The following is a 14,067-nucleotide window of genomic DNA, read 5'->3' on the forward strand; positions in this document are numbered from 1 at the left end:
AGAGATGTATAGCCCATATTTAGCTCCGTCTTACAAGTCACCAAACAATTTTTGGTCGCACCTGTGGGACGACGACAATGTGGGCCCCTCCATTTTCATCGTGGTCCTTATGTCCACAACGACGGACAAGTCACAGTCTCCACCGAGGATGAGTATGGCATGAAAGGCGGCGGCATTGTGTCATATGTGAGCCAGTCAGTCTCCCATGCTCTAGTCTTCCTCGCCGACGACCGCATTTTCACTTCATGGGTCTTATCGTTGCCGTTTATGGAGATGGCGAATGAAGGGCGCGGTCATCAAAAGGGAACAACAAGGACTTGGACGATAAACGTTGGCGTAGTCTAGTTTTAGGTCCGGTCCCTTTTCTTTAATGAAAATTGTCTGCAATGTAATGACGTGCTTCGGTTTGTACGAATATCATCTAGTTTGTATGATTTTCGTTCGGTTAATTCAAATCTACTTTGAAATATATACTAGTAGCATTGGATGGTCAGCTTTCGTATCCATGTCCGCAAACTCCTTTAGAAATGCCCTAACACTACCGCACAACATATTGTGCGTCGCGAACCAACTTATGGTTGGATGATTAAAAGGACCGTGGAGGTTATTCATACAAACTGATGGTTGGATGATTAGAAGAACCTACCCATTAAAGTTTAAGTTCTAGATTTGACATTGGTGTATGTATTTTTTTGGATTTATTTCAGACCTTTCGGTGAGGTACATTCAATGGGAGAAGACGTTTCCATCGATTACGGAGGCGTCTGTGATGACTTCGTCAATTTAAAGATAATATATCGGCTCAGTTTCTTAGACATGTTTCTAATGATAGAGTAGAGTATGCGCGTGTGTGAGCGACCTTGATTGCACTGTGTTAAAAAGAAGTAACAGCCGGGCATCGGACTGAGGGTGGTTCGAAGTTCCGATGTTGATTAGCTGTAACAAACTACTCCATGTCTCATTCAACATTCTGGTATTCTAGACAATTATGAAAGGCGAGTGTTCTGTGCCAGCACGCCAACGATGCAACAATTTTCGTCAACGGTTGCAACAAAAAACATTGTAGCAAAAGAAAATCTACGTGATCGTAGAAAAAAACGAAGCTGATGGTGCGTGAAAGCAAAAGTTAAACGTCCGTTGTAGCAAATATCTACATGAACGTGAATGCAACTTTGTACAGAACGATTACGGCAAAAAATGATGCTGGTTGTAGCAAAAATTAACACGGTTGTAGCAAAAGTAAAAAACACCGATTGTAACGAAAAATCCGACGAACTGGAGTTGCATCCAAACACATATGCAGCTTTTTTACTGGACAAATGTAGAAAATAAAAAACGCTTGTAGCGAATATGAACGTTGGTTGCAACAATTTTAACGGAAAAATAGTTGCATGTCTAATCAACGCTCAACGCGGATTTTAACGAAAAAAATAGTTGCATGCCTAATCAACGCTCAGCACGGTTCTTGTGCGGTCGGCCAACGCACCGACCAGAAACGTTTACCATTATGAAAACATACGACTTGAGTATCCAGTCATGTGTACATGTAACATGCATAACACATATAAACTTCTTTTTATTCTGTACTGAACTATATAACAACACACCAGCAGTGGATCACACATACCACACCATATATGACAGCACGGAAGTAGTAGAACAGAACGTCCGGCCCGATTCCCACAGCATCCTAATCTCAGAGCACCAGAGCGCCTAAAACCCCGACGACAACGCCGACGGCTATTACGTCCAACTCCAACCGTGCCGCGCTCGCCGTCGGCGGTGGCGCCTGCAGCGCGCTGCGCGACATCCCCTCGTCACCAGGGCTCATGCCCGGGGCCTCCGCGTACTCCGGCGACGATGCCCAAAGCGGTGAGGACCCCGGCGACGATGCCCAAAGCGGTGAGGACCCCGGCGACGATGCCCAAAGCGGTGAGGACCCGGGCGCCGGTGCCAGCGCCGACTCCCGGGGCCGAGCCGCCATCACGACGATGTACAACTTCTTGCCCTTCTGGCACCGGTCCTCGTCGCTGCTGATGAAGAAGAAGGCACCCGACCGGTCGAACCGGAACTCCGAGCGGCCCCCGGCGTCCTCTAGACGGCGGACAGGGTTGCGCGTGTTGCACGCGTCGAAGTCCGGCTCGGTCACCAGCAGCACCGAGTCCGCGCCCTCGCCCTCGCCCTCGCCGCGCACAAACACTGCGAGCCAAGAAACATGCATGCAAGATTTACACTCTGATTCATGATAGTTACGCGTGGAAGAATGGATTAGTCGATTGCAATATCGACGAGCGCAGGCGGTCGTGTACGTACCGATGGTGTCGTTGATCTGAAACCGGTTGCGCTCGGCCCAGTGGTTGTAGCTCTCGGCGGGGTCGACGACCCAGCCGTCGCGGCCCCCGGCGTAGAAGACGTACGCCTCCGATGAAGAAACTATGGACGTGAGGCCCACGACGAGCAGAAGCCACTTCTTGCAGTCTGCCATGGTGTTGATCTCAGTTGATCAGCGTGGCGTGTATGTGGTTACGGCTGAGCGCCGCCAAACGAAGAGCTCGGGAAGTGATAGGAGTGATAGATATGGTAGGAGAGGCGGGATTGGATGCCTATATAGGCACGCTGGATGTGGTTGCTGACCTATGGTGGAACAGGTGTAGGCTCCCAAGAAACCCTCATCTATGACTATGCATGGAACCAACGGGAACGCACCGCTTCGTTGAATCAGTTGGTGTCAAGCTGGATTTTCTTGCGGCGCTCGGTTCGCCGTACCCACGGGTGCGACCGGCGGCAAATCGGAGGAGACTGAACAATCTAACTTTTCCTTCTCTCTTCCCCAAAAGAAAAAGTCCTTCTCTTTTTATTCCGAGGAGGACACTGGATTATTTCTCTTTGATCTCTTTTTATTCCGAGGAGGACACTGGATTATTTCTCTTTGATCATTCAGACTTTCAGATTATTTCTGGTCGGCAAACCAATCTATGGTTGGATGGTTAGATGGACAATGATATCTCTAGCCTATCAGGGTTTAAATTTTGATGCTTGTATTATTTTTAGACTTATTTAAAGGCCTTTCGACGATACACTTTTACTAGGAGGAGATGTTTCCGTCAACGATGAGGCGCCTATGATGACTTCGAAAATCTCAAGATGATATGCTGACTCAGTCTCTCGAAGGTGCTCATAGGGGTAGAATGTGCGTGTGTGCGTTCATAGGGACGAGTGCATGCGCGTGTATATGAGCATGTCCCATTTCTCCCCCTTCGACGACAAACTCATTTCTCCCCACTCATTTCCATGCATGTTGGATGGGCATCAGATGTAGATAATACAACACAATATATGACATCAAATGTCATAGTTCATACAACGCAATATAGATATGACATGGTTCAAATACAACATAGGGCATAGTTCAAGTACAATACAACATATGACATAGTTCAAGCTTGTTCATACACACTAGATCATAGGACATATGACATATGACATAGCACTGGGACATCACACATATGACACATTGTGTTTTCCAAAGTGGAGGTGAATGTTCAAGGCATCACAGTCCTCGTTTTCCTCCTCTCATCTAGTGAGGGCTCGAGCAGCGCGTGATATGTCTCCAACGTATTTATATTTTTTGATTATTTCATTCTATTATATTATCAATCGTGGATGCTTTATATGCATTTATATGTTGTTTTATATCAGTTTTTTTAGAAATATCCTGTTAGAGCATATTTCTCCACGTGTGGTTTTTGTAATTGATGACAATCCCTAGGGACTAATGGTTTCCTGAAGTTATATTCGAAGGATTTGTCCATAGGCACTTCTTTAATTTCATATGTTGGTTTCAAGAAGTTTATATGGTGACCAAGGTGGTATTTAAGGTTTTATTCAAGGATTGGTCATGTGGGAGTTGAGCTTATTGCAAGCATGTCTTGAAGAAGAAGATTGTGTAAACACTCATGTTTACCTTCAAGACATCATTTTCATGAAGAGAGAAGATAAGATATACAAGGTTGATCAATACTAAGTCAAAGAGTCAATCAAGTTGATCAACACACAAAGCGTACATGATGTACCGAGAGGGATCAAGTTATCCCAAGGTATGGTAAGCATTGTTCATTACGCTTTGTGTACTAACCCATGGTCTACGTGAGAGTTCTATGTGGGGTAGGTATGTCTCCACGGGCTCGCGTCAAGAGAAATATCTGATACAACCCATGGAGGATGACATCGTCATCAAGATTGCGGTGTGCAAGTTCGAGTGGAGCATCACGAAGAGATTATGCTTGAAGCTTGCCGTGCATTGTGGTGCAATGGACTTGTGAAGATGTGCCGAAGAGTGGCTCACCCATAGTGGAGTATGTGGGAGCAATCAACTAGTCTTCATCGAGCCAACACAATCAAGAAAGGTGGTCCATCTTGAGGAAGTCAAGATCGTCACCATCTAGCTCAAGTGGATTATGTGCAAGGTATAGGTTTTCCCATGATAGGTGCTCTATTTTACTGGTCTCATGGTAGTAGTTGGGAGACCTGGTTATAGGATCGATTGTCATACTATCAAGGGGTCTCTCAAGTGAGTAGCTTGATCGTATCGTTCATTGAGAGCTCAAACCGTTTACATCCTTGCATCATGTTTCTTTGTTCTTGTTTGGTGTTTCTCTTTGTGAGTTGTAGAGCTTATGGGCATCCTCATGACAACCTCGAGTTCATCGAAAACGAAGTCCATATGCATCTTCTATGATGTTTTCGATGTTGTAGTTTTTGTCGGTTCTTTGTTCATAGAGGTTTCACATCTCTATATCATTGGTATTTTTCTACTACATCTTATTAATATAAACATTCGTTGTTTGGATAGTACTTGTCGTTTGCTATCCAACAAGCTTGAGTTTGCTCAATTCGGAGCTCGTATGCGAAAGTTATGGATGTTTTTGTCTTACGTGTTTTACACTGAGAGGTTGTACCGGTTCTTAGAGAGGTTGTACCGATCGACCCGTAACACCGGTGTTTGGAGATGTTGTACTACTCCAGACTTGGTCCAAAGTTTGTACCGGTCATGTACCGCTCTACCACCGGACCGGGTTCTGTTGTGCGGCGGTTGTACCGCTCCTATGTTATTCTACACATAACGAGCAGATTCATGGGGACCTATTTAAGGGGGTCTTCTTCCCCAATGGTTCTTATCTTTTGAGATCATGTTAGCCCTCGCCCCCCATTGTTGACCTTCTTCAAGCTTGCTAACTCTCAGTCCCTCCAATGCCTCTTGCTAGTTCTTGAGGGAAAAGAGAGAGGGGATCTAGATCCACATTTCCACCAATCACTTTCTCCTCTTTGTGAGGGAACCCCTTGGATCTAGATCTTGGAGTTCTTCGTGTTCTTTTTCGTTCTTCCTATCATTTTCCTCCATAGCATTAGTTGTTGTGGTGGGATTTGGGAGAGAAGGACTTGGGCACTCTCTATGCCCTTGCTATTGCATTTGGTGCATAGGTTTGAGTTCTCTACGGTGATACGTGGAAGTAAAGTTTGAGAATCTTATTACTCTCGGGTGTTTGGTCACCCTAGAACGTTTGCCTCTTGGGTGCTTTGGCGCCTTAGATGGTTGGTGGTGCCTCGGAGCTCAATCATTGTGGTGTAAAGCTCCGTACAAGCGTCGGGGTCTCCAATTAGGTTGTGGAGATTGCCCCAAGCAACCGAGGTCACCTTGGATCCACAATCCATTGTGGCGAAGCTTCATGGTGTTGTTGGGAGCCTCCAATTAAGTTGCGGAGATTGCGACAACCTTGTCTGTATGGGTTTGGTGACCGTCCTCAAGGGCCCCTTAGTGGAATCACGACATCTTGCATTGTGCGTGGGTTTGAGGAGATTACGGTGGCCCTAGTGGCTTCTTGGGGAGCATTGTGCCTCCACACCGCTCCAAATGGAGATTAGAATCCACAAGGGTGTGAAGTTGGAGATACATCGTCGTCTCTGCGTGCCTCGGTTATCTCTTACCCGAGCCCTTTACTTATGCACTTTACTTTGTGATGGCCATATTGTTTCTTGTTATATATCTTGGTATCACTTAGTTGTTTATCTTGCTTAGCATAAGTTGTTGGGCTCATAGGTGAGCCTAGTTGTAATAGGTTTTGTACTTGACAAATTAAACGTTAGTTTTATTTCACATTTTTTTAAGCCTAACCACAATTATCTTAAAGCGCCTTTTCACCCCCTAGGTGACATCCACGTCCTTTCAATTCGTATCAGAGTTAGGTCTCTATTATTAGGTTTTACCAGCTAGAGATTAAGGATGCCGACTAGGGGATTAGGATTCTCTGACACTCTTAGTTTCAATGGCACAATTTTTGATGTTTGGGTAATTCACATGCTTGCTCTCTTTAGGGTCATGGACCCAAATTTAGAGCGAATTGTAGATATGGGTTTTTCTGCTCCAAAGGATTCTCAATACCAATCGTTTGAGGATCAAAAAACCTCCTATCTCAATGCTCGAGCTTCTAATGTGCTTTTTGATGCTTTGAGCAATGTAGTTATATTTCAACTCATGTTGTTCTGGGATGCTCATGAGTTGTGTACAAAGCTTCAAGATAAATATGGTGTGTCCAAGATTTGTAGGGATGATTGTCCTCCCTCCAGCTCCGGTCGTGTTGTCTTCTCAACTATATCTACTTCACCTACATGTGGATTTCCACAAGGTAATGATATGCTGAGTAGTGGTGATCATTGTAATGATGATAGTGAGCTTATTGTTGATGATCCATTATCACTATATTATTGCAATGCTTCATCTTTGGACTTCAACGCTCCGAGCACTCTAAATGTTTCACATGCTTGTGTTGATATTTCATGCATATCATGTGGGAATTGTTTGACTAAATCTCATGATGATATGCGTGCTATATCTTGTTGCCATGATAAAAGCGTATCTATTTCCTCGAGTTGTTGTGCTAGCAATGTAGAGGAAATCCATCACTCCATGGAATAAGATGTGACATTGAATGATGCTTCAAGGGATCCTACCTCATCATATATTGTTTCTCAGTTTTGCCTTATGGCCAAGGCTACAAAGGTATCTCGTACTTTGAATCCCAATATATCTCATGATGATGTTGATGATATTGAGGATGAGGATAATGATGAAGAGCGTGATAATATTGTTTCCTTAAAAATTTAGGGTGAAATGATTTTTAAAGCTCTTCATAAGAATAAACTTGCTCGTTCGAACTTCATGGAAATCATTTCTATCGCCATTGAGGGCAAGAATTATATTGAGCAGTTGGAAGCTCATCTCGAGGAGCATGAGGCCACCATTGATAAAATGGAAGGTCATGAGCGTGATTACGCTAATGAGATCGCAGATCTCTCTCAAGTTTTTGAAAATGAACAAACCACCAAGGAATCTCTTGAGGAGACCTTTGCTCTATAATTATCTATATTAAAGGAATCCCATGATAGAGCTCTCAAGGTGGCTAATGATTTTAGAACTAAAAATGATGAGTTTGCTGTTGCACATGCTAAACTCCTTGAGGACTTTGAGCACCTCGAAAATGGCTCAAGTGTCATTAATAGTTCGCTCATCGAACTCACCAAGTCTCATGCTCAACTTAATGTTTCATATGAAAAAGAGCTTGCCAAGTGCCTTCTTATCTTGTTGTTAATGGTGATGCTTGTGCTACTAACTCTATTTCTTGTGAAGCATCCATATTAAAGAAGAATGTTGAGCTAAAGGCTCAACTTGAGTTGCTACCTAGTAATTATGGGAAATTGGAAGAAAGTCATGTAATGCTCACAAGCTCTCACGATGATCTTCTAGTATCCCATAATGTGCTACATGTATCTCATGAGGCTAGTACTACTAAGGTAACATCTAGTGAGCTTCATGTGGACATTAGCACTAGATATAGTCAAAATGCTTTATTGCCATGTGCTAGTCCTCGTAATTCATCTACTCATAATGTTGCTACATCTTGTGATGAATTACTTTCCTTGCCTTTTTGCTCTTATACTTCCTCTAGTACTTGTATTGACACTAACAATGTAGAGGAAATCAAAGAGCTCAAGACCCAAATCACTTCTTTGAAGAAAGATTTGGAAAAGAGTCATGAAGGGAAGTCCACACTTGAAAATATCTTTTGTGGGCAAAAATACCCAAATGACAAAGTTGTCCTTGGATACAACTCCAATAAGAAGAATAAGTTCAAGAGCAACAAGAATAAGGGCCAAGAAAAAGTCAGGAATTCGACCAAGATTGTTTGCTTCAAGTGCAAGATTTAAGGGCATCATTTTATATATTGCCAATTGAAGAATAAACCTCATAGTGACAAGCAACAACGGAAGCGACCACAAGTTCAGTCTCATGCTCAACCACATGTTCCCAAGTGACAAGCAACAAGGCATCTTCCCAAGAAGACTCAAGTTAATGTTTCTCATGTTGAGAAATCAAGTGAGAAGAAAGTGAGGAGTAGACGTTGCTACTTATGTTGTGAGAAAGGTCACATCACTTCTTCATGCACGAATGGTACCTTATCCAACCCTTCTCTAATTGATGATATCTATTCTATTGGGAAGCATAAGGTTGGTAATGTGTCTACCAAGTTTGTTGATACTCAAAGTGGTGTCAAGAAAAGTACCATTTGGATAGCCAAGCCTATTATGACTAACCTCTTAGGACCCAACTTGGTTGGGGACCAACAAGCTCAAACTTGATCAATAGGTGATGTTGGAGGGCATTGGAGACTTGGCTACATCATGAAGAATTAAGGGATCTTCATCATTCATATTACCTCATGCCAAGTCATTTGGGCTATACAGTTTCTATCTTATATCCAATGTGCCTCCTTGCGGTAACTTGTACTTAAATTGAATACATTGTTAGTTACTTGCCCCTTTGCATGTTGTGGTTTTGTACCTTTCATGTGTTTGTATTTGTTGTGCTTCCAAGTTGCTTATTTTGAGTAATCAAGCATGTGTATGTTGGTTTGCACATCATGTACATGTGAGTCTTGTGTTGAGCCTGTTTGCATTTTGTTTGTATCTTAGTTGGCTTTTTGAGAGATTAATGGACTATCCCATTTTGGGGGAGTGATGTGCTTTGTGCACTTCATGATCCTAAAAATGTGTGTACATGAGGAATACCACTTAGTATTGATATTACAAGATTATGTAGCTTCTATGTGGTATGTCTTCTCATGAGAAATTCAAATTTTAAATGGTCCATTAATTATCTCTTGGTAGATTTTCATTTCCCACTTGTGAAGAATGTTGGGTTATCACATATGGGGGAGTAATATGCTATGTGCATATTACAAGCCTAGAAAATGTGTATATTTGAGGTATTGCCACTTAGTGTTGATATTGTAAATTATCCTGTTCCTAGGTGGCATGTTACCTCTATAAGTGTCATTTACTTATGTTCTTGGTGTGAAGATGATGTTGGGTATCTTTTCAGTCTACCAGTGGAATTTATTCCAAATACTTCTTGTCCTTGACAACTGGTATTCTTTTATGTGGTAGAAATTGGTAATCACCTTTACATTGGATTTTCTTTATCCGTTTTCTTCCTTGCCTCTTGTGGGTCTTTTTGAGCATGTCTAGTGTTTCTTTAGATATAGGGAAATTGATGATCCCATCTTGTGCATTTTGTATTCAAATGAAAATCCTATACAATGCACATCTCTTGGGGATCTATCCTATTTTCTTTAGAACACTCTTTTTATGCGTTTATCATAAAATCTTTTGATCCATATAAATGTGTGTAGGTGTAAGGCATGCCCTTTCTTTATGGTGCTTTGTGCCATCATGAAAACTTGTCGAGGGTTTGGTTTGTTTGGAACCTAGCTCTCTTTTGGGAACTTGATACCCCTTGTATGTTATCCTTCAATTGGTATATGGCTTCCTTTTAGTTGGCATATGACAATGGATATCTCATTCCTTGATGTATCTTTTAATTGATATCCTTCAAGTGATAGTTTTTCGTTTGGTATCTTATTCTCACTTGATACCTTGTCTTTTGGTATCTTATCAACTATGTGTTGATTCAATTCTTGAAAGCCTTGAGCATGTATATTTACTATATGTACTTTCTTTGGCATGCTTTATTTCTTTGACCCAATATATAGGGGAAACTCCACCATGTCATTGGCTAAAGTGTGAATTCAATTTCATATCTATATTCACATATTTATGTGGAGTTTGTTATATGTGTTGTTGGTTTTCTAACTCTTTGGTCCCAATGAGTTTGGATACCATTTTGTTTGTGTTATTGTTCTAGGAATAATAGGAGATGAATTTGATGCTCATCTCACTTTCAAGAAAGGTGTTGACACCATGTTCTTCTTGGAGCCAATATAGGATGATCGACGAACCATTATCTACTCCAACAATCCAATGCTATCTCGGTAACAAGTATCTAGTTCATGGATACATTTCTTTCATTCAAACTTTGTAGGTTGCATCATGGCATGAACTTATTGAGTTATTCTTGTGGTACTTGTTTCCTTTCTTAAAGCATCCCAACGATGATATCATGTTGCTAGTTGTGATGTCTTTGATGTCCGTGTGTTGGAAGTTCATTTATGTACAATAGAAAATATTAGGCCATGTGCTATTATTTTAAGCAAAGATCTTATTAGTATATTTATGACTTCCTTTTGGATATCTTGTTTGTTCCTTCTTGTAACTATTTTGTGTGTACATCCTTCTTTGTGGATATATATCATCATGATTACTTTCTACCTAGAATATTATACACATGAGAGAAGTTACATCTCTAGTTGATATCCTCCTTTCTTTCACGTCCACCATTGCATTCGTTTACTTCCTTGGTGGTTTCGTGAAAGGATTTGTCTCGGGTGAGGATCTTATGTCCTTGCATCTTGACGCACACATTGGTGGTGAAGATTATTTTTTCTCATGCTTGTTTTTGACATGTGTTTGCCATTTTGATTGGTATCCCTCCTCTTGACAAGGCTATTATTTCCTATATTAACCATGGGTTGTCACAATCTTTGGTTTGTAATTTTTTATTAGTAAGCTTGTGAACCAATTTGCTAGTAGGGTGTGTGTGTGTAGGAAATATATGTCTTGCACTTTGTGTCTCATTTCATTAAGACTATATTGATGCTTAATGCTCATCCTTATACTAGTCTTCTCAAGTGTTTTTCCATGACTCACACACATCATTTTGGTCGAGCCTACTCTTAAGTTGTCTCTTATACATGTTGCTCAAACATATGTTTGGTGCAAGTGCTATGCTTATTGTCTTATCTACTTGCTTGCACTTGTTGTGTGTTTTCATTGATTTTGGTGGAGTGATGATCCTATTTTGTGCACTTGTATCCAAATACAAAAATTCATAATAGTGTACAAATCATGGGGAGCTTCTCTAGTTTCGATAAAATACTCCGCTGACCATATCATAATATCTTTTATTCATGCGGATCACAGGACCATGTGATTGATTGTTTCAATTGGTAAGTTTTGATTACTCGCTTCACTCTTTGGTATGTCTCTATAGCATATCATCCTTTTTGCAATATTTGGATCCCCAATATAGTTTGTCTTCCTCCAACTATTTATCATTGGATTTGTGTATTTCATTGCACTTATTTTTTGAGAAATACACACTTTTGGAGGAACACATATTATATTGGATTTCTAAGCTTTTCGACCATTTTGGCAATCGATGCCAATGCAGGAGAAGTTTAGAGAGTTTAGTTTGGAGAAGTTCAGAGAATTTTGCTTTTTTTTCCTAAGCATTTGCATCTCATACCCATGCATTATTGATTTGCATGTGTGTTCTTGGTTGTTCTTATTTCCTTATATAAACTCTCTTGTGCGATTGTCATCCATTACCAAAATGGGGGAGATTATTAGAGCATATTTGTGCATGTGTGGTTTTGGTAATTCAGGACAATCCCTATGAACTAATGGTTGCCTTGAGTTATATTCGAAGGATTTGTCCATAGGCACTTCTTGAAGTCCATTTGTTGGTTTCGAGGAGTTTATATGGCGACCAATGTGGTATTGAAGATTTTATCCAAAGGTTGTACATGTGGGAGTTGTCATATTGCAAGCATGTCTTGAAGAAGAAGATTGTGTGAACATTCATGTTTACCTTCAAGACATCATCTTAATGAAGAGAGAAGATAAGATACAAGGTTGATCAAGACTAAGTCAAAGAGTCAATCAAGTTGATCAACACACAAAGCGTAAAAGATGTATCGAGAGGGATCAAGTTATCACAAGGTATGGTAAGCATTGTCCATTACGCTTTGTGTACTAACCCATGGTCTATGTGAGAGTTCTATGTGGGCTTAGGTATGTTTCCATGGGCTTGCATGAAGAGGAAGATCTCATACAACCCATGGAGGATGACATCAAGTGGTGATTGTTATCAAGATTGCCATGTGCAAGTTTGAGTAGAGCATCGCGAAGAGATCATGCTTGAAGCTTGTCATCCATTGTTGTGACAATGGACTTGTGAAGATGCGCTAAAGAGTGGCTCATCCATAATGGAGTATGGGGGGCAATCAACTAGTCTTCATCGAGCCAACACAATAAGGAAAGATTGTACATCTTGAGGAAGTCAAGATCATAATCATTTAGCTCAAGTGGACTATGTGCAAGGCATAGGTTTTCCCTTGATAGGTTTTCTATTTTACTGGTGTTATGGTAGTAGTTGGGAGTCCAGGTTATATGATCGATTGTCGTACTATCAAGGAGGGCTCTCAAGTGAGTACCTTGATCGTATCATTTGTTGAGAGCTCAAACCATTTGCATCCTTGCATCATATTTCTTGGTTCTTTCTCTTTGTGAGTTTTAGAGCTTATGTTCATATTCATGGCAATCTCGAGTTCATATAAAACAGAGTCCATATGCGTATTCTATGATGTTTTCGATGTTGGAGTTTTTGTCAGTTTTTTGTTCATATAGGTATCACATTTATATATCACTCGCATTTTTATACTACCTCTTCTTAATATAACCATTCATTCTTTGGATAGTACTTGTCGTTTTCTATCCAACAAGCTTGAGTTTGCTCAATTCGGAGCTCGTTTGCGGAAGTTATGGTTGTTTTTGTCTTACCTATTTTAGAGTGAGAGGTTGTACTAGTTCTTACAAAGGTTGTACCGGTCGACCGGTACAACCGGTGTTTGGATCTGTTGTACCACTCTAGACTTGGTCCGAAGGTTGTATCGGTCATGTACTAATCTAGCACCAGACTCGGTTCTTGTGTGGAGCGGTTCTTGGGCGGTAGTACCACTGCTATGTTATTCTGCACATAACGGGCGGATATGTGGGGACCTATTTAAGGGGTTCGTCTTCCTCAATGGTTCTTATCTTTTGAGTTTGTGTCCCCCCATTGTTGACCTTCTTCAATCTTGCTAACTCTCAATCCCTCCAATGATTCTTGCTAGTTCTTGAGGGAAAATAGAGAGGAGATCTAGATCCACATTTCATCTAATCACTTTCACCTCTTCGTGAGGGAAACCCCTTGGATCTAGATCCCGCAGTTCTTCGTGTTCTTCTTTGTTCTTCCTCTCATTTTCCTCCATAGCATTAGTTGTTGTGGCGGGATTTGAGAGAGAAGTACGTGGGCACTCCGTGTTCTCTTGCCATTGCATTTGATGCATAGCTTTGAGTTCTCCACGGTGATAAGTGGAAGTGAAGTTTGAGAAGCTTATTACTATCGGGTGTTTGGGCACCCTAGAGCTTGTGGCTCTTGGGTGCTTTCGTGCCCTAGATGGTTGGTGGTGCCTTGGAGCTCAATCATTGTGGTGTAAAGCTTCGGACTAGCGTTGGGGTCTTGAATTATGTTGTGGAGATTGCACCGAGTAATTGATGTCACGTCGAAGCCACAATCCATTGTGGTGAAGCTTCGTGGTGTTGTTGGGAGCCTCCAATTAAGTTGTGGAGATTTCCCCAACCTTTTTTGTACGGGTTCGATGACCGCCCTCAAGGGTCCCTTAGTGGAATCATGACATCTTGCATTGTGCGTGGGCGTGAGGAGATTACGGTGGCCCTAGTGGCTTATTGGGGAGCATTGTGCCTCCACACCGTTCCAAATGGAGATTATCA

General features: G+C 41.5%; 1 protein-coding gene across 1 annotated transcript; it reads right to left on the minus strand.

The window, feature by feature from the left end:
- Positions 1-1,567: 1,567 nt before the first annotated feature.
- On the minus strand, positions 1,568-2,579 carry LOC123440248 (early nodulin-like protein 1). Its single transcript, XM_045116828.1, has 2 exons — positions 2,314-2,579; positions 1,568-2,199 (listed from the first exon to the last, which is right to left on the minus strand). Exons 1-2 carry the CDS (start codon positions 2,483-2,485, stop codon positions 1,697-1,699), a joined length of 675 nt encoding a protein of 224 aa, XP_044972763.1. The 5' UTR covers positions 2,486-2,579; the 3' UTR covers positions 1,568-1,696.
- Positions 2,580-14,067: the final 11,488 nt, after the last annotated feature.

The sequence above is a fragment of the Hordeum vulgare genome, chromosome 3H (genome assembly GCF_904849725.1).
Source record: "Hordeum vulgare subsp. vulgare chromosome 3H, MorexV3_pseudomolecules_assembly, whole genome shotgun sequence".
Classification (NCBI taxonomy): domain Eukaryota; kingdom Viridiplantae; phylum Streptophyta; class Magnoliopsida; order Poales; family Poaceae; genus Hordeum; species Hordeum vulgare.